The sequence below is a fragment of the Chrysoperla carnea genome, chromosome 2, assembly GCF_905475395.1.
Source record: "Chrysoperla carnea chromosome 2, inChrCarn1.1, whole genome shotgun sequence".
NCBI classification, from domain to species: Eukaryota; Metazoa; Arthropoda; class Insecta; order Neuroptera; family Chrysopidae; genus Chrysoperla; species Chrysoperla carnea.
The window spans coordinates 91,999,733-92,023,203 of NC_058338.1; the positions used below are offsets into that span (position 1 = coordinate 91,999,733).

The following is a 23,471-nucleotide window of genomic DNA, read 5'->3' on the forward strand; positions in this document are numbered from 1 at the left end:
ACACACACACAAAATCAATCATGTTTTTTTATTGAGGCATTTTTTATTTATAAATAAATCACAGATGTCTATAATAAACTTAAATCGCTTATTTTTATTATAACAATCATCAATGAATGGGAAATACGTATAAAAACCAAAATAGATTGTAATTAGAATATTATATAGAACTGTTTCTGTCGCGATTTAAGTTTAAGTTAGACATTTGGAAGAACATTTTCAAATAATAGTGACCTTTTATATAGTTTTATACGATTTATTAAAATTAAGTAAATGATGCAAAGACGACGTAATAAGCTTAGGATATTATATATATTTTTTTATTTTAATTCAAATCGAATTTCATCAAAATAGTTAATAAATTTTATAATCAATCTGTATAAAATATTGTAGATACCATCGTTTTAAAAACGTTGAAGTTTTATTTTAAGTAAATTTTATATTTGAACATAATTTATATTATGTTTAAGAGAAAGCTAAATAAGCTGTTCTTACGATTCATTCTGAATTATTTATGGATAAGACAAGTGAAATTTACAAAGATGAAAAACTCCCGATACCCTTTTCGGATACGGAATCCTAAACATGCACTTGAAACATATCTAAGCACACTTTCCATTAAATTACCTTTTTCCTTAAAGCCGTCTCTACACTAAACCGATTTTGAGGATCATCGCCTATTTTTTAGTTGTTCCGGGTACGGAACTAAACTCGCACTTGAACCGTAGCTAAAAACACTCTCCATTAAATTACCTTTCAAACAAAACAAAAAAATTTTTTAATCGGTTCGTCCGTTTAGGCGCTACGCTGCCACAGACAGGCAGACACACATTCATAGCGGTCAAAGTTATAAGACCCCTTTTTTTTAGTTCGGGGCTACTAAATATTGCACTGTCAAAAAATTATTGAGAATTTTTAAAAGGAGGTGGAAAAACTATCCTCATTTTTGTTTACTATGCTGAGTTTAGTGCGTCTTAATGTTCCTGATGGTCTAAGAAAGGCGAACAAATAATAATTTTTGAAATCGGAGCTGTTCCACCACTTTTCCACCTTTAATGATATTTTCCGGCTTATACGTCATAGGCAGTTGAATTGACTCAAATTTTCCATAAGTAGTTCAGAATTAGTGGCAAGAACATAACGAAACCAAGACCAAAAGTACAATTTTAATTTGTTTTTCTTTGAACTCAATTAATTTTTTTTTTTTACAAAATGTATTCAAAGGTATTTGTTAGTTTTTAAAGAAAATAGTATATAATAAAAAATAAAATAAATTTTTTTGTTTTTTAGCGTAGAAACAAAAAAAATAAATATATATATATAAATATATACCTATGTATAGTGTGTTCCATTTCAATCTCCTCAGCTAAATTTTTTTTGCAACAAAAAAGTCTTCGGAAAAAATGACCCAAGTAAAAATTTTTCTAATTAAAGTGGGTCGTCTTTCACAGGTCTCAAATTTCACCTTGAGTTTCAGGATCTTTGCAAATTCAACTAATGTAGGAAAATAGTAAAAGATACAGAAAATTTTTTTAATTAGAAAGTTATTCTTTAAACAGGACGAGTCGTGAGGATGCACTGAACTCCAGGAGTGTCTTTTACACATGAAAATAATGTAAAAAAACCCAAATATTGTCATTATATGATTTTGTTTTCAAGAACCCGACAAGCAGAGGTTTCTGTTTGTCACGGTTTTCGTTGAAATAACCTAACAAGTTGTACTGTACAAAATTTCCTTTAATAAAGTACAAGAGATGCAATTGAAAATCTTGTCTCCTCCCACCGAAAAAAAAAACGAAATCGGATAACAAGATTTGGCCTTTTTTACATTGTATTCACGTGTACAAGACTCCTGAAGTTCGATGCATTCCTCAAGACTCACCCTGTATAACAGAACAAACAAAAATCTATTGGAAACATTTTCTTTTTTAAAAAGCTTTATCACAGAAAAATTTAGCTGATGAGATTAAAATGGATCACTTTATATAGCAGACAGGATTATTAAGGATAATTAAAAAAAAATGAATATGCCTTATATTTTGTCTTTCTACAAAAAAAAAAGTAATAAAAGAATAAATTTTTTATAAATGCCACACAAAAACCATCCAAACTTTTTTTCCCCTTGAAATATTTTTGTGCAATCCACACACAATAAACTAATTATATTAGGAACTTGATAAAATAATTTTTAGATGAAAACAAATTGAAGAAACCAATTTTTGTTACCAATATTTTTCATATCAAATATAAAAGAGCTTTAAAATGTTTTTTTTTTCTTTTTTGGAAAAATTCATGATGTATAATTTTGGCATAATTTTCAAAGTAGAATATACAGAACTGATTGGATTTATATGACGTAATTTTTTTAGATTTAAGTTAATTTGATAATTTTTTTTTTGTCGAAAACTGTCATTGTATTTAAAATTATGATTAGGTAGTTTTATAGAGTGTCTAGCGATCGAAAAAAACGTATCAGGTAAATTATGCGTAATACGAAAACCCCCTAAATTAATTGATTTTCAAGCGACTTGAAAATTAAATTCAAAATTTCCAGACATTATCTTCGGCATTCAATTTTTATTTTAGATTTCCCCATAAAGCATCTTCTTTGAAGAAAAATTCAGCTGCCATTTTTAAATTGAAACACTATGTATATTTTTGTTTAAGAGATTATATCCAGTAGCGAGCACAGAGTTTTTTTTGGGAAGACCGTTTATTTTACATAAATTTAAAAAACGTTTACAAATAAGACATTTCTTTAATTTTAAGATCCCATTGTGCGATTTCAAAAATTTAATATGGTACTGCTTCTGTAGGCCATTTTCTGGTTTCCAAAAAAAAATGTCCGGCGGTGAGGACCATATTTCTGATTTGGATTATCCAAAATGAAAAAATCTAGAGAAGTTCTTTAGTCGATAGATGAATTTATCATGAATTTATGAACAGGTATTTATCGAAGGAATAGTCAAAATTATGATTTTTGACAAATTGGCAGCTTCCAAAAAAAAATCAAAATTCTTCAAAAATTTTCAATTTTCAAACTTCAAAGTGGTCCGAAGTATCGAAATAATTTTCAGAAATCTTATTCCTTCGATTTATACCTGGGGTAATATCTAAGAAAAATGTGTAAAAATTCGATACCGATCGGTCGAACCGTTTCGGAGAAATTTTGCTCACCGACTTTGAAAACGATGTTTCGAGAAAAATGCGTTTAAAGTTTCAAAAGACTTTGTTTAGAGTTTTGATGCCTTTATCTTCGTGAATATTTTTCGGATTAAATTTAAAATTTTCGTAGAATATACTTAAATATATGTACATTTCGGAAATGCAAAAAAATCGATTCTTTGAAAATTCTAACTGGATATAACCCCTTAACAGAAATCGTGGGCAAAATTGGTGAGTATAATAAATCGCTAGATACTTTTGTGAAGAATTTATTTTGGTGCATAAATTTTTACGACAAAAGGAACAGGGTATTTTTGTAAGGGCATTGGAAATTAGAAAGACTGTTAAATTGTAAGAAAAGTTGGGTCTCGTAATTTATAATTTTTCGAATTCGGGGGATTAATTTATGATTTTTAATTGTAAAAAAAATGTAAATACGTCTTTAATTTTATTTAAAAATTATACGTTTTTTTGGAAATTATGCCAAAGAAAAATGCAAATTAAGTAAGCTGTCAACTAGATTCTATTTAAAATTAAGAACTTTTTAAGGATATTTTTTTTATGAGTTAATCCTTATTTTTTATTAAATTATTTTTTAAAAAGCAATTTATAAGAGCCAAATTTTCGTGAATATTTATATTAGATAAAAAATATATATATTTTATTTTTTAATTTACAAAAACAACGTTTATCACCAAATATTAATTTATTAAATTAAAAAAAAAGTCGAAACAAATTCGTTAAATTATTTAAGTAAATTCATTAAATTTTAATTATTAATTTATTTTCGACGAAAAAATATTTTTGATGTTGACAGGATAGGAATATTTTGTAAGTTCTGTAAAAAAAAATTATAATTTATAAAAAAAAAAAAAAAAAAATACTGAAGAAATCATAGACTTACTTTATCTTCCATTAGGTCAGTTGATATAGCGATTAGCGTGTAATTTCAAATTTAATTAAATTCTTCCCAAAACTCACAAAAATGTGAAAAAAAATAATGCTTTTAAAATTAGTTTTATAATGCTACAAACTGTAAAAATTGAGAATAGTCAATTTTAATCTGATTTTTGATCTTATGATTGTTACAAGAAATACAAAATTATAGTTGCCTCTGTTTTTGAAACATATCGGCTAAAGCTTAAAAATATACAACTCAAAAGTATAGGGCTTGCTATCGGATTTCGGGAAAAACATTCGTCAAATAATGGATGTACTGTGTAATGTAATGTCATGTGTTTTAAAAAATCTTACCATTTGGTTATGTGGGGGGGGGGGGGTAAATATATTCTTTCGTAAGATTTTATGAGTTTAAATTTAATATTAGAAATCATTTATGCACTTCGCGAACTGAAGTGTCTGTGCTAAAGAATAAAAAGTTTTAATTAACGTCAAACTCTGAGTTTTAGTGTAACTGATCCTTTTCTAACAACATTTTATTATTCGACAAAACTAAATTGAATCTTACGTAAGATGGGGGAGGGGAATTCGAAAAATCCTTTGTATGTTTACGTGAGAGGGAGGGGGCTTCCCCTTATGAAGATTTTAATTAAATTTAAAAAAAAAAAGAAGAACCGAGATAATAACTGATCTAATCCAATTATTGTAATTTACCTTATTTTACGATTTAAATAGTTTATATTTATTTAATTTTTTTTTTATTTTTCAAATATTTTGTTTTTTTCTTTTCGATAATAATTTAAAAAATTTCTAGTTCAGTAAGTTTAGTGTGAAAAATTTGTAAAACTGTAATTTATTTTTTTTAAATAAATCATAAATGTGTGTGCATCGTTTTAATGTTTGACTTTAAAAAAAAAATACTGTGATAAAGCTTCGTCTCACTGCTATTAATAGAGCATTTGTTGGTATGACGGCCTGGTTGGTTTGAAAATTAGTGGAAATGTCTCCAAAGCAAAATAACTATGGGCACGCATTAATATTTAATAAGGTTCCAAAGAAAAATAATAATAATTTGAATATTAATGCGACCATAACATCGAAAATAATTAGATTAACGTTAGGTCGCAATGACTTGTAAGAAATCGTTGCCATGGTTCGGATTGTGGCGGCTGTGTAAAGATGAAATATGATGGGAAACTATATATTTTCTCAAATGCATTTAAGTATAGGTAGAGTAAGTATACATCAGTCTTTCTCAAAGTGGGCGATAACGCCCGCTTGTGGGCGCTATAGGTCTACAGGGGCGGTAAAGCTAATTTGAATAGAATGAATGTAATAGGATAAGACTTAAATAACACGCTTTAGGGCGCTGAAAAATAATTGATTCTCGCTTATCTTTGAAATCAGCCCCCCAAAGTGTGTTATATAAATCTTAACCTATTGCATTTATCCTATACAAATTAGCTTTACCTGTGGTATACACTTTTGCAATATTTTAGATAGATGCGGATTAAGAAATTTTGGGCCCGTAGGAAGTTTTAAAAATTACCATCCTCTGTAATAAAAATATATTTTTTATAGTTCTTTAGTTTCAAGACCTTTTTTTATAGTTCTTTAGTTTCAAGTTATTTATTTTTTAGAACCTGTATAATGGCTTTGATTATTCGGGGAAGTTTTCCACTGTATTTAGCAAAAATTATGGTATTTTGTAGTATTTTGCCATGCTGAAGGAAAATAAAAAAATGTATAATTAATTTTTTTTAATATTCTGATACTTACAAAATGCTTTGTCCGGAACTATTGACTGCCTGACTGACGGATCAACGCACAGATTAAACCGCGGATCGTATAGGCCTGAAACTTGGATGGTGTGTTCTTTGTATTATGTAGGCATCCGATAAAAAAGGATTTTTCGAAATTCTACTCTAAAAGGGGGGGGGGGGGTGAAAAACTAGGGCAAAGTTGGTATGGAATATGATTCATTGATCCAATCTACTTCAAATTTTACAAAAACATTCATTGATGGAAAACTTATTTCGTATTTTATTGAAACTCATCGCCTAACGGAGTATAAAGTTATTTTATGGGTGATTTGCATAGAAATTGATATTCGTCATTTTTGAATTTTCATCTGTAGAAAGTTACATTATCAGTGAGTATAATGGGCTAAATTTTATTTTCATAAAATTAAAATCCATAAAATTGTGAACAAAAAGGAGGATAGGTGAGGGCTATAATACGGTAGTCTTTGAAGTTGAAATTGTTCCAGCAAGGCAGGCGGGTATATGCTAATTATTAAATTAAAAAAAAATATTTAAGAAGCAATTTCTAACATTTTATTTATATCAGTAACTTTTTCTCTACATTTTCCTAATTTTTTACCCTCATTTATCTCATATTCATCGATTTTCTCCCAATCTTTCCATTTAACAACTTGTATATTCTTCTCTTTCAGAACATTCAACGTATATTCCGAACCTGGTTTATTTTCCCCTAAACTTTTATTATTATTAAGATCATCACAAACATGATTAGCTACAGCAAATGCATTATTCATTGTGTTTAATATAACGCCTGTAGGTCCATGGCCTAACCATCCCGTTGTATATAATCCAGGCGCTACTCGACCATCTTCATTTTTAATACACCCTAGTTTTTCATCGAAGGGTATTGATGGATCGATATTTATCGATTTATATCCGATACTACGAATAACTAAGTCAGTTTTTAAGAATTCGACATCGTTTGTAACTACAGCTCGAGCACTGGACGATGAACTATCTCCCATTAACATTGTTTTCGCTAGTTTTACACTCGATTCAGATATATCAATCGGGGAACGATAGAAAATTGGTGAAAATATTTTTGGACATATTCGTTTGATGTCCTTTTGACTATTTAATGAATTTAACATTAATTCTGTGATTCGTTTTCGGGGTCGTTGTAATTTCGTTACAATTTCTTCAACACCTTCAAAATCAGTTTCCCTCCATAATGTAGAAACATTTGGTAGTTTTATCATTTCACGTAATTCTTTGATTGTAAATGCGGCTTGAATGGGACCTCTTCGTCCGACAATGTTTACCTCTCGTACCGGACTTGTTATTAAAGTATAAAGTGCTTTGTCTGTTATATCCGTTTCCTGAGGAGAAAAAGAAAGTAAGTAAAATTTTCGTATATTTTTAATTTTAAAATATTACTTTTAATTGATCGATGGGTGATAAAAGAATCCGAGCAACATCAATTGCTACATTTCCTTGTCCTAAAATTGTTATTGATGGTTGTAAAGTGGGATTTAAATCTTGATCCTCTGGATTACCATTGTACCATCCAACAAATCTTCTAGCTGAGATTACATTATCCAATTTTTCACCAGGAATCCCTAAAGTTTTGTCTTTAGCAGCCCCATACGTCTACAAGAGAAATAATAATAAACTATAAATTGTCATGAAATAATCTAAAAATCATCCTTTAAGGGGTTATATCCAGTTGTCAGCGAAAAAAAAAAACGTTTTTTTTTGGGAAGATCATTTATTTTGTATAAATATAAAAAACGTATACATAGGACAACTCTTTAATTTTCAGACCCTGTTGTCCGATTTCGAAAATTTGATATCGTACTGCTCCTGTAGGCGATCTCCTGGATCTTCTATAAAACTGAATTATACTATTGGCTGAAAATATTTCCATCAGGGACCTAGTGAGCGATCTCTAAATATAAACGTACAACTGGAATTCCCCTTAATAAAAGTCTCATCTATCTGGTTTTAGATTGGCTTTTAGAAAGGGTACATTCAACCATATTTAAAAAAATTAAATTGATCCCTTAAAAATTATTCTTATAAAAAGAGATCTGCTTCAATGTGAAAATAGTGATATTCGACGGCTTTTTCTAAAAAGGGAATTCTCTCTAAATTCTCCAACATAGTTCTTTTGGTTTTATATCATATTTTAGATTTCAGCATTTTCAGATTTCATGTAAGAGCAAACTCTTACAAGGTCTTCCAAAAATAAATGTGTCCGGCGGTGAGCACCATATCTCTGGTTTGGATTATCCAAAATGAAAAAATCCAGAAAATTTCTTTAGTCGCGATATATGAATACAGGTATTAATCGAAGAAATAATCAAAATTTTGATTATTGACAAAATGGCGCCTTTCAAAAAAAAAAAAATTCTTCAAAAAATTTCCAAATTCAAAGTGGTTTAAAATATCGAAATAATTTTCAGAAATCTTATTCCTTCGATTAATACCTGGGAAAATTATCTACGAAGATTGTGTAAAAATTCGAAACCGATCGGTCTAGCTGTTTCGGAGAAATCCTACTCACCGATTTTGAAAACGCTGTTTCGAGGAAAACGCGTTTAAAGTTTCAAAAGACACTTACACTCAGTTTAAATTTTTTTTTTATGCGTTTATCTTCGTGAATATTTCTTGGATCAACTTCAAATTTTCAGAGAATATACTTAAATATATGTACATTTCGAAAATGCAAAATTCCAACTGGATATAATTCCTTAAATTTTTTTCAAACTTTTTTTCTCAAACACCCTGTACATTTAGTAAAACTTTATATTAATTATATTAATGATCTAATTACCAATAAAACAATATTATAGGCATCTTGTAATTGCTTAATATTTAAGTCAACTCCTAGTGAAACATTACCAAAAAAATTAAAATTCGAATGTGATGCAGTTTTATTAAATGTATTAATAACATTTTTCACTTCGGGATGATCGGGTGCCACTCCATATCTAACAAAAAAAAATTGAGGTTATCTTTTGTTTTATTTAAGTTTAATAATCTAAATCAAAATTTCTAATACCTGACTAAACCATAGGGCACCGGTAACTTTTCATATAAATCAACTTTCGATGTCGGTAACTTTTTTAATAAATGTTGAGCTGCGTAAAATCCTGCAGGACCACTGCCAACTATACATATTTTGATGGAATTCATTTTTTGTGTATCTCAAGGAATATGTCTATTTGAATTCACTTAGATTTTAGAATGGTTGAAGTTAATCATTTTTATTAAACAGTAATACCCCTTTTTTGGAAATTTCATATTTTAAGATGGTTGAACCTTAAACCGTTATGTGTACTTTTTAAGTTCCAAATCATAGGCTAGACAAACATTAATTATATTTAAATATCTATGTTTAGTATACATATTTATTAGGTTTATATTTTAATGCAAGATGTGGTAAAAATAGAATTTTTATGTAAATTATTTCATCTTACAATAACTCATCTTTCTAGTCAAAATTTTATTTATACAAAAAAATTATTCCATATATACAGAGTGGGTCATTTTAATCTATAATGGTTACTAGCTCGTTTTGTAGTTTTTGTCCAATCAAAAATATTTAAGCAAAAGTTGTAGAATTGGATGGGGGACATCATGTTCTGACCTCAAATTGGTTCTAGTGACCTAGGGATCGATGCCAAGAGTGAATAGCTGAATGTTAATATTTTCGAAAGCAGAGATTTTTATAAATAATAACTTTTTTTCGTGAATCTTATAATTAAAAAGTTTTCTATATGTAGCCAACTTATTTAGGCATCCTGTATATATAATAGAACTATAATCTATTCTAACCAGAATAAAATATCCAGCAAAATTTATCGAAGCTCTAAAAATTATCCTTGCATTGAAACAAACTTGATACATCTTATACATTATTATTACTCTAGCTAGTTTTTTCTGCCCTATTCTTATCTTCCTTATTCCTTTATCAAATTCCATGATTCACCTCTCAATTTCAAGCTTTTCATGTCCAGGTTTGATGAAAAATATACTCGCGGTCTAAAATGTACCGCTTAGGAAAAAACACGCTAGACAAATAATTTGAACGAAAAATATCATAAATTTAAATAATAAGTTTATTAGGCAAACATGTTAGTTTTAACAGATGCTCTCCTAATACTCTAGACATATAATTACTATTTTTAAAACATGTTCTCCTGATATTGATTTAAGAACTTTTGATTTTTTTCACCACTTTTCTACGAAATTTATTGTTTGTTGTTAGCCATGGATACACTCTAGTTATGGATACATTCTAGCCACGGGTGACTGTAACTACGGGAGCGGAATTTCTCACGGGTCGAGCTAGTTATTATTATGAGCAAAACTAAAAGAAATTCTGATCACTATGAAACAATGGAAACAAATAAAGACAGAATATAATTTTTAAGTTTAATTTATTGGGAATTAATAATACAAAACACATTTATTCTTTGTTTTTTAAGTCTTAAAAAATAATAAATATACACTAAATTTAAATCTAAGGTTTCCATAAACGCAGAAGACCATCTTCACTGTATGTACAGAGTAAATTCTGATGTGGATGATGCGTAATACCGATGACATCTTTTTCATGAATCTAAACAAAAAATAGAAATGTATGTAAAAATTTGATCACAACAAACAAAGATTTATACATTTTCATTACATTTAAAGTTCGTTCCAATTTTCCAGACTGACTTGAAAAACAATATAAAACCAAATCTTCACCAACACAGTATATCCAATCTCCACGTGGCGAAACAGTTGCACAAACAAAGTCACCATCTTCACGTTTACCACTTGAAAATGATCGTACAATCTAAAACGAAAGAGCGTGCTTCAAAAAAAAAGGTATCACATAATTCGAATAAGTGGTTCTCGAATTAATATAATAAAACGTAACGGGGATGTTGCGTTTAGAGAAGAAACGGTCCAATTACTTACTTGACCCTGCATGTTCATTATAACGACAGTGTTTGAACGATTACAAACAACAAAATGTTCAGGATTCTTTGGTAGTAGATGAATGGAATTTACAGCAACATCACCAGCACCTAGTGATTTGTATGTGTGGGTGCATTCTGTTGTCTTTAAACTCCATAATTTTACGGTACCATCAGATGAAGCACTGAAAAAGTAAACAAAAGAAATTAATCGAAGGGTAAATAAAAAAATTGACTTGCTGAGTCAGGCCCGTACGCACGGAATGGGTGGGTTCCCCCATTGGGAACTTCTCCGCATATATACGAACTAACAATATAGTCATGTAAATGCAGCCATTTATGAAACGCATTTCTATTGACTAGTTATAGCTGTTCACGATGTTTCGACATTCGGACAGCTTCAAGACAGACTTAACGCTCGAATGTACAGACTGATTCAGTTGAAGATTATTTCGGGATCACAATCTACATACATATGTCCACTTGTTTCTGACACATTTACAGGATCGATTTTTGAATCATCGCAATATTTGATCAAATTTTATCTATTTCACAACAAAATGAAAAATTTTGATGAAGACTAACTGCGCCCAACATTTTGAACTATTCAATTAATTGTAGAGAGCTTTACTTTGTTGAACTCCATAATTTAGGATTTGAAGAAAAAAATTTCAATTTTCTTTGCTTAGTCCACTTGCATTTTATTTTAATATTTTAATAATTTAAAACAAGACATGTTTAGACTAAGCAAAGTAAATATTCTTCAATTTTGCACGATCTGGGGCGGCGTATGATAAGACTTCAAAAATTCACTCAAAGCACTCGATATTTTCAATGAAGATGCGTTTCCCAATGTCTATCAAATGCTTTGCGTTCTGGCAGTTTTTCCTGTGACAACAGCGGTAAACGAATGCTCCTTTTAAACTTAGCATCGGCCCAAAATATATCTTAGAAAAGTTTTTCTATTCTTCGTACAATTAACTTACTAAAAATAGTGACTGACACATTTTGGCATAAGAAAATGTTCTCAAAAAAAGACACTTTCATTTTTATTGACTTTATGACCTCACATGATCGAATAAAAATTTGAACCTGCCTTGGATGATTAGTGCACACGGGCCTGTGCTGAGTTAAATCCCTTGAAATAAACTCATTTTTATACGAACTTACCTAAGAATGCTGTGTCCATCTTGAGAAAATGTAACTTCATTAACAAATGAAGAATGTCCTCGAAATTCTTTGATTGTTTTACCAGATTTTAAACCATGAATTCTGAAAATAAAAAACCAATAAAATAAAGTTTATTTTACCAATAAACTCAAAAAAACAATGGGCAGAGACAACTGACCTGATCGTATAATCAAATGAAGCACTTAAAATTTGACTATTGTCACGTGAAAATTGAAGGCAAGTTATGCCTTTATTATGAGCCTTCTCAAATTTTCGCATACATTGCCCTGTAAGAATTTTCCATACTTTAATTCTACCATCCTGTGAACCAGTTGCTAACATTTCACTATCACGTGAAAATGCCATACATAAAACCGCTTGTTCCATCATCATAAAATTATCCTGAAAATTTTGAGCCAAAATTAACATTTATTGAAATTTTCTTAACAAAATTAAAACATACATTTGCTTGATATTTTAAATCTTTACGAATTTTACCGGTTGTAAAATTCCATACTTCAATAAAACCATCTACACTGCCAGTTACCAAATACTGACCATCTGGTGAAAATCTTGCATATTCAACATGTGATTTTTGTCCAAATTTAATCTGTTTGGATAATTGTGTGGGATACTGTTCGTCTTCTTGGTCCTTAATAGCTGCTTTACCACGGAATAAATCAATAGTTGTGCCGGGTGGTAATAATCCTTGATGCTGTTGCCATTTTAATGCTTGACCTAATAAAGCTAATAATCTGGATGAAGGTACTACGGACACTTCACCAGATAATGCATGTGCGATTGCAGCTCGACGTTTTTCTTTACTACTTCCATCGGGATACGCTTCACGTGGATCGAAGTAGGACCGTGCCAAAAGATTTTCTATAGAGAAACAACATCAATAAATACCCGACTGTCAAGGAGGAGACATTTAAGGTATCGTTATATTCGTCATAAAAATCCAAGTGTCCTTAGGTAGGTGTTTGAACAAAAAAAAAAAAAAAAAAAAAAAAAAATGATGAATTTTGTGCTTGAAATAGTCATATGTTAATAAAAAAAATAACCAAACCTATCGAATAGGATATTAAAATAGAGGAAATTACAAAGGGATTAAAAAATATAGATAAAATGTTCAAATTTAATTAGAAATGAAAATGATAAATTGGATAACAAATTTTAAAATAGTATAATAAGAGAATTTGTTTTAGTACCGGGACACTAAAAAGTCTAAAAAAATAAATAATTTGAAAAATCAAAAACCCGACTTAAAATCTGAAAAGAAACTAGTCCAGTAGTTTACATAGTGACATTCACAGTCGGGGCCCATAATTGGTACGATTTGAACCTAGCCTAGATTTTAATGGACCCCGACTGTTAAAGTCGCTATGTAAATTGCTGGATTAGTTTCCTTCTTTTCAGATTTTATTTAACAGAGTCGGGTTTCTGCTTTTTACCCGCTATTAAAAGAGATTTTGAGAGTTTTTATTGTTACTGTCGTTACTATTTCATGAACTTTTAGAAAACTCTTTAAAAAACACGGTATGCTATCCCATAGGAACAGTGCATTTTTCTGAGATACAAATTAGCCTATGTCATTTTCTCTGACCCCTAAACTACCATTACCTATGCAAAAAAAACATGTCGCTCCTTTGCTATATAAAAAATGAAAACAAATCTATCCCACGGGAACCATACATTACCGGGATAAAAAGTAGTATATGCGCTATTTACCCCAGACTATAATATATCTCTGTACCAAATTTCATTCAAATCCGTTCGTAAGTTTTTGTGTAAAAGAGCAACTAATATCCATCCATCCAAACTTTCACGATTGTAATACATATATCAGATTTATTTTATTAGATTTATATAATTTTCCACTTACCTAAATGAATATATCGTTCTGGTTCATTCTGTTTCATCATAATCATTGGATCAGTTTGTCGTAAAAGTGATCGGGCTGCTCCAAGTTCCCGCAATTCTATAAGTTCTAACACAACTTGTTCATATAAATCGATTAATTTTTTGTCTGGGAGCTTCAAAGACTGAATAGCCTTTAAAACTGTATCCCAATGGCCATTGTTTATGTCTGCACAGAACCCATCAACACTGTCTACCGTATTCAAGGATACCCCAGTCTCTTCCTTTAATAAAAACCAGATAATGAATAAATATTAATGTAAATTTTACTTAAGTTTAAGATATTACCTGTAACGTTTGTAATGTTTTAATAAGATTTGATTCCTTTAAATATTGTTGAATTAACCTAATCACACTAAACAAAAATCAATGGTTAGTCTTTCCTCTAAATTTTCAATTTAACTTGGGAGAATACTTACTCCGCTGATTCAATTTCTATCGACATTTTTAGTGAATTTTATATATACACATGAAAAGATATTTAAAAGTTTGACATTTACAAAAATTCTAGGCTTTTAAATGCAAATGTTGACAACACCAGTGATGTCTTTGTTAAACTTAGATTGCTGGATGTAACACAAACATGTGTTTCGCAACAGTATGCATTAGGCTGCCGATACCAACTGTGATGTAATCGAATGTTATTAGATTTAAATTTAATATTATTTAATTTTTTGCACATTACTCAATTGACTATATTATATAATATATTTGCACAAAGAAAATATCGGGAGAATATCGTTTATGATAATATCTCCGTTTTCTGAAACAATGTACCATTTTTGAAAGCAAGGGGTAAAAACTTCAAAACCCAACCAATATCTGTATAGTCGACAAACTTAGCCCAACCAATTCGTAATTACAACAAGAGTTACATATGATAATAAATTTAAAATAAATAAATGATAAAAAATCTGAAAAAAATTTTTTTTTTGATCCTGCTGTTGGATTCGAACTAAGTAATCACTAAAATAACAAAATATATAGCCACGTCCCGACACGCCTCTACTGACAAGCTATCCGTGTTCCAAAATAAAAGACCATATATAGTTAGGTGGGTCATTTTAATCTATAATGGCTAATAGCTCCTTTTGTAATTAATCAATCAAAAAATAACTGAAACAAAAGTTTCTGAGTTTGATGGGGATCATCATGTTCTGACACCAGATTTGACCCAGGTCTCCGGTTTGCTTTAATAACCATTTTAGATTCTAAACGTTAAGAGGTAGAATAATACTTTAAATTAGAAAGTTGAAAAGGAGCTATTTCTATTATAGATTAAAATGACCCACCCTGTATAATGCTAAAATACATGTCATAGGATATGTAAGCCTAATGCATACTGTCACGGGACACTGAATTTATGGCGCCTATCTAAGCGGAGTCTAGTCATCGGTCGTTGCGTACTTTGTATTGTGCATCAGGCTGTTTAAGTGATTGAAAACAAAAGACAGTCTGATGCATAGTATAAAGTATTCAACCAACTCGGACTATACCTCGCCAACAGGCGCCTTTTTTCCTGCCACCCTCTCCAATAAGTTCTACGTTCTTATAAACATACGTTCTTGCCTATACAGCTCTACGATATTATTAGCTCTATGACTAAAATTTTTCAAAAACTGATAATAAAACGACGCCGTTTTTAGCCAAAAATATTTTAAAATTTAATTTTGAGACTTAGATTTGATTAATCAAAAATCACGTGATCAGGTATTTTATACCAAGACTTGCCTCGGGCCGATTTATTTCTTTTTACTTTATCTTAATATAAAAACTAAGCTTACATCTAGCGAACTCTTCAATCAATTGTAACTTTTTTTAATCTCTATCCATCATTTAATACGAATAGGTATTATGAAATTAATGGACATGATTGTTGAACATAATTTTCAAGGGCGTTAATTAAATGCAAATGCATTTAATATTGCTTGTCTCGTAATCCACGTGACTTCTATTATTGCCAATTTAGAAAATAAACTTAAATCAAATGTTAAATATAGTTTTAAAAAGTGTAGGGTAAATAAGGGATATGTAACTTCTGATAAAAATAAGAATTACTGATGTTCCTGAAAAATTATCTTAAAAAAAACAAAATTTTCTTAAAAATAAATGTATTTTATTTAAATTAACAATCACAGTATATAAATTTTTTTGTTATTTTTCTATCGTGTTCGGACATCAACTATTTTATGAGCATTTTGTAAATTGTGTGCTGTATTACAGTTCTTGTCATTAAAATTTTCCAGACTCTCACCCATACGAATCTTTGTGCCAGCTGCTATATTAAATTCGAAATCTGGAGGAGCTTCAAATATTAATACAATTGTCGAGCCCATACGGAATTCACCGAATAGATCACCTTTTTTTAATTGAATCGGATGATTAAAATCATGATGAATTTTTTCATCTTTCTGTTTACGATTAGTTGTTAAACAATCATCGAAAAATACCCGTATTTTACCAACATTTGTTGCACCTACATGGAAACAATTTAGAAAACCAATTATTTAATAATACATAATCAATTTTAATGTGATTCAGGGTTAAATTCATAAATGTGGTATGATTTTATATTGTCTTAAGTATAACAGATAAAATTTTAGAATTATCGTGGATAAGTTAACACGTGCTTTCATCATGTGGGATTTCAGTACAAATGAATTCAAAAAAATTGATTCAGTTTTATCATATGTATATTTTATAGGCTTTTTAGATAATTTTCTTATTAAGAACTTGTACAGGTATTCTGATGATTAAGAAAATGAGAAAATAAAAACAAAACAATATTAGACAGACAAACAATAGACACACAGTGTCGGATTAACGCATGTCGAGGCACTTAGGCGGTGTAAAAATCAGAGGATGTTGTGTTTTTTTCAGTTTTCCTTCGTAAATGAACTTGGTAAACCCTTGTATGTGGACCTTAAAATAAAAATTTGCTTTTTCCCCTTTTTTCTTTTTATTAGTCTTCATAAATCATATTGGTTCCCCCTTGTGTGCGGCCCTTTTCAAAAAAATTTGCTTTTTCTCTTTTTGTCTCTTTTGATCTTTCCTCGGGGCCGCTATCCGATGCGGAGCCCCTAGAAAGTTGCCTAATTCACCTAATGGTTAATCCGTCACTGTGTACATTTTATAATTTCTAAAAAATATTATTGTAGAAATTCTAAGCTGTATGTGTTAGATTGTTGGTCCAGCACATACGAATAGTTGGGAAATACTTTCCCAAATTAATTCTCGTTTTGTTGCTTTTTAGAGGATTAAAGCCTTAGTTATTTTTATTACGCAATATGAGCCAGGATACGTGGACGATCTACCCTAACATGACAACACGTGTTAAGGTACATGGGGAAGGGACGTTACATCATTATATAAATTTAATTTGGGAAAAAATAATTTTTTGGGATTCTTACAATCGATTTCTAAAAATAAAGGAAGGTAAATTTGCAGTAGTAGCTGAAGGATATATAGGCAATTTTAATTAAACAGACGTGGAAAAACAGAAACAAAATATTCTGGATATTTTTTTTAAATCAATTTCGAAATCTTCGAATTTTTTTTATCGTTTAAACATTAATGTATGTAATATTGTTTTCGTGGCGGGTTTTAAGTGCAGGAAATCAAGACTTTATTAAATAATAAATCAGTTCAATTTTATTGAACAAGAAAATAATATTTTAAAAAAATTATGAAAACTAACCAACAGCTGTCATCGAAAAGAAACCATGTTTCCACGTTCCCGTATACACAGCTCGTTCATTTAAAACAAATAAATCAGGTATCCATGACGCAATTCCCGGATTCACTGATAATAATTCACCTGAGAAATGTTTTCTTTGTCCTGGTTGCCAATCAGTTGGTGAATGAAACCTGAAGATTTTTTTAAACTTATATTTAAAACAATTTTAGAATACATGTTGAGGAGACAAAACTTAATTTAACAATAAAATTATCCTTAAATCATGGATAAAATGTAATTATGGTAGTTTTGTCACCTGGTCGATATTTTCTAGACTCTTATATTACCTGTGATAATCGCCAGGAGCTAAATAAATTGTACATTGGTATAATTTATTATTCTTATTATGTAAAAGATGTTTATCCGGCGTTAAAGGATTTTCATCCGAATAATAATTATTTTCGCCCAAAAATTTATTTAAATTATAATTAACTCCTTTTACCTGAAAAAGATAAATTAATATTTTATTTTGAAAATTACTTATTAAGCACTCGATCAGCGTAACAAACAGGATGGCGATCGAATCCTCTTTATGAAATACCCTGGCTATCCTATGATTATAGGTCTGCGGCCAAGCGTGTTTTAGTGAGCCATTTCAGGTAGGCTGGAAATTTCGTAGATATTAGCCACCACCCCGTCTCCAATCGTAAGTCTCCTATTCCACATTCTCAAAGCGGGGGGCTTTGACCGAATAGAGTGCCATAAATTTAGGGTCTGTCTCAACTGATTCCAGAAAGGGTAGGAAAAACTTTAAATTATAATTCAAAAAGTTTTTTCCACCCAACTACATTGCAGACGATATGATTTTTAGACTCAATTCTTCATATGAGCAGATTTTCAGCCATCCTGAAATCATTTTTCTGATGAGACAGGCCCAACTTATTTAGCGTTGCAAACTAATTAAACCTCCCCACTACCATTGCCGACGTTCTCACATATTCGACTATATTCTTTTGGAATCAGTTCAAACTTGAGACAGACGCTATATATTTAGCACTAGCCGTTTTGAGAACGCGGAATAAGCTTGTTAATATTTTAGAAATTTTCGCCTTTTTGAAATGGCTCACTATAACTGCACTTGGCTGCAGACCAATGTTAGCAAAAAGTCCCTGGCTGTTTTTAAAGTATAACGTAAAATTCTTCTATTCGATAAATACAGAAATCTCTTTTTGCATCATATTCTGATAAAAAACATTCAGTAAGATAAATCGAATCCAATTTGTTGGTTAGAAGTGATGCAGAATATATTTCGCCCGAGAGAAACTCGAATATTTTTATATCATTTTTCCTGACCGATGCTAAAATGCTCTGAATTTTACGGAACATCAAAATTTCCTGACAATTCCAGGTTAATTGATTTCCACCCTGCATAATTTAATATCTGTCTGTTTTCGAAAAATTAGCCCACTCTGTATATTTGAAACTTATTTAAAAAATTTTTGGAATATAAACAAACTATTTATTTACAAGTATTTGCGAACTCAATAAATATGTTTTCACCAAAAATTTCAAATTTTCCTTTGTCAACAAAAATATTATTTTGTTGAATTCCATGAAAAACTTATAATAATAATAAAAAAAAATCTTTGTTTGTGTTTACTATAACTAAATCAAATATCCTGGTGGAATTTTCCACTTTAAAATCAATCATTTTAGTTACTCTATGACATCATTTCAAAGAAAGTAAAAGTGAAAGTGTGCTTTTATCAATTACTATATGCGCGCTATAAAATTGACTAATCACAATTTTACTCCCAATCAGAATAAATTTTAGAAATCATATGATTAGTCGGGGTTATTGAATTGCGCAAATAATGACTTCATAAATTTTTTAAATATCTCCCACGATTTTTCAATCATATTATGAAATTTTATACTAGACCGAAGATTTTCTCCAATCAGAATTAACTTTTGAGTCTGATGATGTATCTTGGGGTTAATTTGATTGCGAAAAATTGTCTATACAATTTTTTTTTAAATAACATTTTGAACTATAATTATGAAAATAATACAAAGGTTTTTTTTTTTGAAATTATGGAGGCCAGCAAAAATTTGGAAATAAATTAACGCTTGTTTGAAAAAATGGAAGATTTAAACGATTTGTGAATTTTAAATGATTGTGTTACAGCCACGTTTATTAAAAAAATTTCGGCATAAATTCAACGTAATTTTGTTTCTTCAACTAAATGCGTATCTGCGGAATTTCAAAAATTGGGAATTTTATCGTAATATGAATATATTTTTGAAATCTTTAGTCCCTGGTTTTATTTGCCAGACTTTTCGGGTATATATTTAAAATAGGGTTGTCACCTATCCACAATTGATCGATAGACTTCCGAAATCTCCAATTGTTTCATATTCAATTCGACAATTATGGTCTATCTCTCGGATTTTCGAAACTTTGAGATGGCATCCCTAATTAGAAAATTCTGGTAAAATAGCCTTTGATATTAAATACGAGTGACTATTCGCAAATACACTTGTATACGGACATGACGGGGTTTTTGGTACTTAAGTTTACCCTTTAATCCACGGCTTGGCTTTTAATAGGGTCGAGTTAAGACGGATCTGTGGGTATTTTGTCCCTTACGTTCAACTAGTGATCCATGACGGGCACGTACAAATAGTCACACCATATTAAATAAACAAAATGAGAATTTTTGAAAATGGGCAAATGTTATTTTATTAGAATAGCTTTTACTGTCGAAAATTCGGCCTCCAGTATAACTTATATACAAAGTCTCTTTTTTTAGATGACATATGCTTGAAACTCGATAAATAAATATACTCGAGGAAAATGCTAGTTTCCTAGGCACACATCTTATACCGGCATCGAATTCAATCTAGGTTTTCAGGTTCAATTAAAACCTCACTCTGATACATAACTGACAAACATAAGATGAACGCTATAAATTAGAAAGTTGTTCTTTATAAAAACACAAGCAAATTTTATTTGTTAACATTTTTTGTAAACCGAATAGTTTACGACAGTAATTGATAGCAAAAATCTAGCTTTTTGTGCATTTGTTGATTCAATTTGAATTAAAATGGTTTTTAAAGAAAAACAAACCTTTTTTATTGGATTTATTAGAAAATTAGCCTAATTTTCACAGAAACAATTATACGAAATAACAAATTTGATACGAAAAAACAATTTTGGGTAAAACTTTTCAGCCCGTTTTTTACCTGAACTGTACGATTTACGGAAAAATGTTTCGATAAAAAAATGTTACTTTTTTATTAAGAACAACATTCTTAATTTAAAATGTTCATCTATCAATTATCAGTTATGGAATAGAGTGAGCTTTTTAGAGTGAGCTGCGTAAGATGTGCGCTCACATACCAAACATTTTTCGCTTAAACTATTTTTGTCGTTAAAACTTTTTTTTCGAGTAATTCGTAAATTAGTAAAAGAGTTATTGAAAGAAATACCACGATACTCGAAATAAAATTTGTATTTCGAGTATCATGGTATTTATTTCAATAACTATGTCTCAACTCGAAGCTAACAAAAGTTCATCCTTGTAGTAAAATTTATTTCCAACCTTTTTAAGATTAACCTTTTATTATCAAAAAGTCTAACTTTGTGAATCGTACTTTCGCTAAAATTAAGGAAACCAAAAAGCCGCGGATATAATCTAGTGAACTAACCTGTTCAACAACACCATTTTCAGCCAAACTACAATTTAAAACAACACCATCACATGGTGATACTAAGGAACTATTTTGATCAATTTGACGTGCATCTTCTTTCAATTCACGACAAAAGAAATCCGATAACGTTGAATACGCTCTTAAATCCGTTGTTTTCGCTTCCATTAAATTTACACCAAACGTTGAAGCATAAAAACCATATAACCATGGTCGTAATACATACGGTAATTCAATATCTAGAAACAAAATTCATCATTTAAAAAAATCTACCACAATTTTTTTGTGCAAATCTCGTAAAATATTTTACCTGCAATCCAACCCCACCATCGACTCATCGCCCGTAACGGTAACGCACAATAACATCGTACTTCGAATTGTGTAGCACATTGATTTTGTCGAGTTGTTCGCCAATAATTGTAGCCATAAAATCCAGTTCCAATCGGTATTGTTATGTAAAATACTTTACGATATTTGATACCTATAAACAACGCCCAAGATTAAGATTTAATGTTTTCGAAAGATTTTTCGAGAATAATTCATGTACCTTTTGGTGTAATAATACTTTTATTGTGTAATGTTGTTCTAAAACGAACATTTTCTATTTGAAAACGGCCTTTAAAAATATATTTGACAGTCGTTTGTAACCTGTGAAACATATAGGTTATTAAATTAACAAAGAACATTCTTTGAACTACCACAGCCTTTGTTCCGAATTCAATTGAAATGATGAGTTTTATTTGTATTTGTAAAGTTTATTTTTTTTTTGTTTCAAAAGCTAACTTACAGCTGCTGTGTATTTCTTGATAATAATATATGATGACCCTCCATTTTTCTCTTCGTATCTCATTTAATAATTTTATATTACGTATGCAGTACTATGATGAATGCTTTAAAACCTTTTATTATTATTTTATCAATCAACGACATATTTTCTTATCACTAAGCGATATTCAACCGTAATGACATTTGTATTAAAGTTTAATTTTATTGTTAACATTTTTAATCAAGCTAATTAATTTTTAATTTTTTATTACTTTATATACATTCTTCCTCTTATTTAATATCAATTGTTCATTTCATTTTTATGATGTTCTAATATAGTTTGTTAATGGCATTGAAAAATTGTTTTTGAAATAAAATTCTCTGGCAAATTATCAATTTTCTAACGATTGGATTTGGAACTACAAGATTTTAAATTTAGAGTGATCATAGAAAAGAAAGGGTTTTTATCAACCTTATTTTTTAAACCCTTTTTGTTTTATCTTTTTTTTTTATAAGGTCATTGAACTCTGGACCTGTCGTAATAAAATCTGTGTGGGTCAAATAATCTGCATCCATTTTTTATTATGTGGGTTAATGACATTGCATTTCTTAAAAATATATAATTTTTGTTACTGATGTCAACAGTCACGAAAATTTTATGATCTGGCTCATTGATCTCTATATAATTGGACTTGCGACTCCAAGATGTACCATAGAAGGCACTGTAATGGCGGTTGAGATGACAAAAAAAGGGAATTTCTTCTAAGAACTAGAGTTGTGATTGATATAAAAATCTTGTGTACACCAGTCTCAATGAGTCACACTCATTATAGAAGCCGTTTAGAAACCAGATGTTAATGTATGCTATTTCTGGGTGCAGTTATTTTTTTTCTAAAAACGAATTAAGTAATTAGAATTTAATTAGAATTATTTAATTTTTATTGACCTTGAGAGTGACACCAGGATTGATACAGTCAATAAAGTTAGTTGTCATGTAATATTAAAAGAAAAAGAATCTGATGGTGCATTTTGGACACGGGTCCAACACCATAGAGATCATACCATAGAGCTGCAAAGTTGCCGTCAAACGGTAGATGGCGGTAGAGAAAGAACAAATAAAGCAGGTGCTTATAGATGTATATAGAGACGAAGTACGCGCGTATAGCTGTCTTCGTCCCTCATATACGCCTACGTCATTCTGTTTCTTTCTAACTCTCTCCCTTGTTCAAGAATTCAAAATTATTATGTTTCCTATGTCTGTACAGCTCTATGGTATTATCTCTACAGCTCTATCTCTTTAATTAACTAAATTTATAATAAATTTTAAGCTTCTAACTAATTTAAATCTAATTTTATAAATAATAAAATTAATGATATTTTCTATAAAGGATACTTTATTTTGATCAACAAACTTTCAAATTTTTACAT

General features: G+C 29.9%; 3 protein-coding genes across 3 annotated transcripts; all 3 read right to left on the reverse strand.

Moving 5' to 3' along the window:
* Nucleotides 1-6,378: 6,378 nt before the first annotated feature.
* On the reverse strand, nt 6,379-9,197 carry LOC123291899 (NADPH:adrenodoxin oxidoreductase, mitochondrial). The gene is made up of 4 exons (XM_044872351.1): nt 8,893-9,197; nt 8,665-8,821; nt 7,266-7,478; nt 6,379-7,207 (listed from the first exon to the last, which is right to left on the reverse strand). The coding sequence occupies exons 1-4, from the start codon at nt 9,024-9,026 to the stop codon at nt 6,380-6,382; spliced, it is 1,332 nt and encodes a 443-aa protein (XP_044728286.1). The 5' UTR covers nt 9,027-9,197; the 3' UTR covers nt 6,379.
* A 1,098-nt stretch (nt 9,198-10,295) lies between these two features.
* On the reverse strand, nt 10,296-14,449 carry LOC123291891 (WD40 repeat-containing protein SMU1). The gene is made up of 9 exons (XM_044872338.1): nt 14,311-14,449; nt 14,180-14,246; nt 13,857-14,115; nt 12,435-12,853; nt 12,150-12,373; nt 11,972-12,073; nt 10,803-10,986; nt 10,525-10,677; nt 10,296-10,455 (listed from the first exon to the last, which is right to left on the reverse strand). Exons 1-9 carry the CDS (start codon nt 14,334-14,336, stop codon nt 10,357-10,359), a joined length of 1,533 nt encoding a protein of 510 aa, XP_044728273.1. The 5' UTR covers nt 14,337-14,449; the 3' UTR covers nt 10,296-10,356.
* A 1,575-nt stretch (nt 14,450-16,024) lies between these two features.
* On the reverse strand, nt 16,025-22,201 carry LOC123291858 (phosphatidylserine decarboxylase proenzyme, mitochondrial). Its single transcript, XM_044872289.1, has 7 exons — nt 22,066-22,201; nt 21,826-21,926; nt 21,589-21,759; nt 21,279-21,517; nt 17,915-18,069; nt 17,589-17,758; nt 16,025-16,367 (listed from the first exon to the last, which is right to left on the reverse strand). The coding sequence occupies exons 1-7, from the start codon at nt 22,107-22,109 to the stop codon at nt 16,054-16,056; spliced, it is 1,194 nt and encodes a 397-aa protein (XP_044728224.1). The 5' UTR covers nt 22,110-22,201; the 3' UTR covers nt 16,025-16,053.
* Between the last annotated feature and the right edge of the window lie 1,270 nt (nt 22,202-23,471).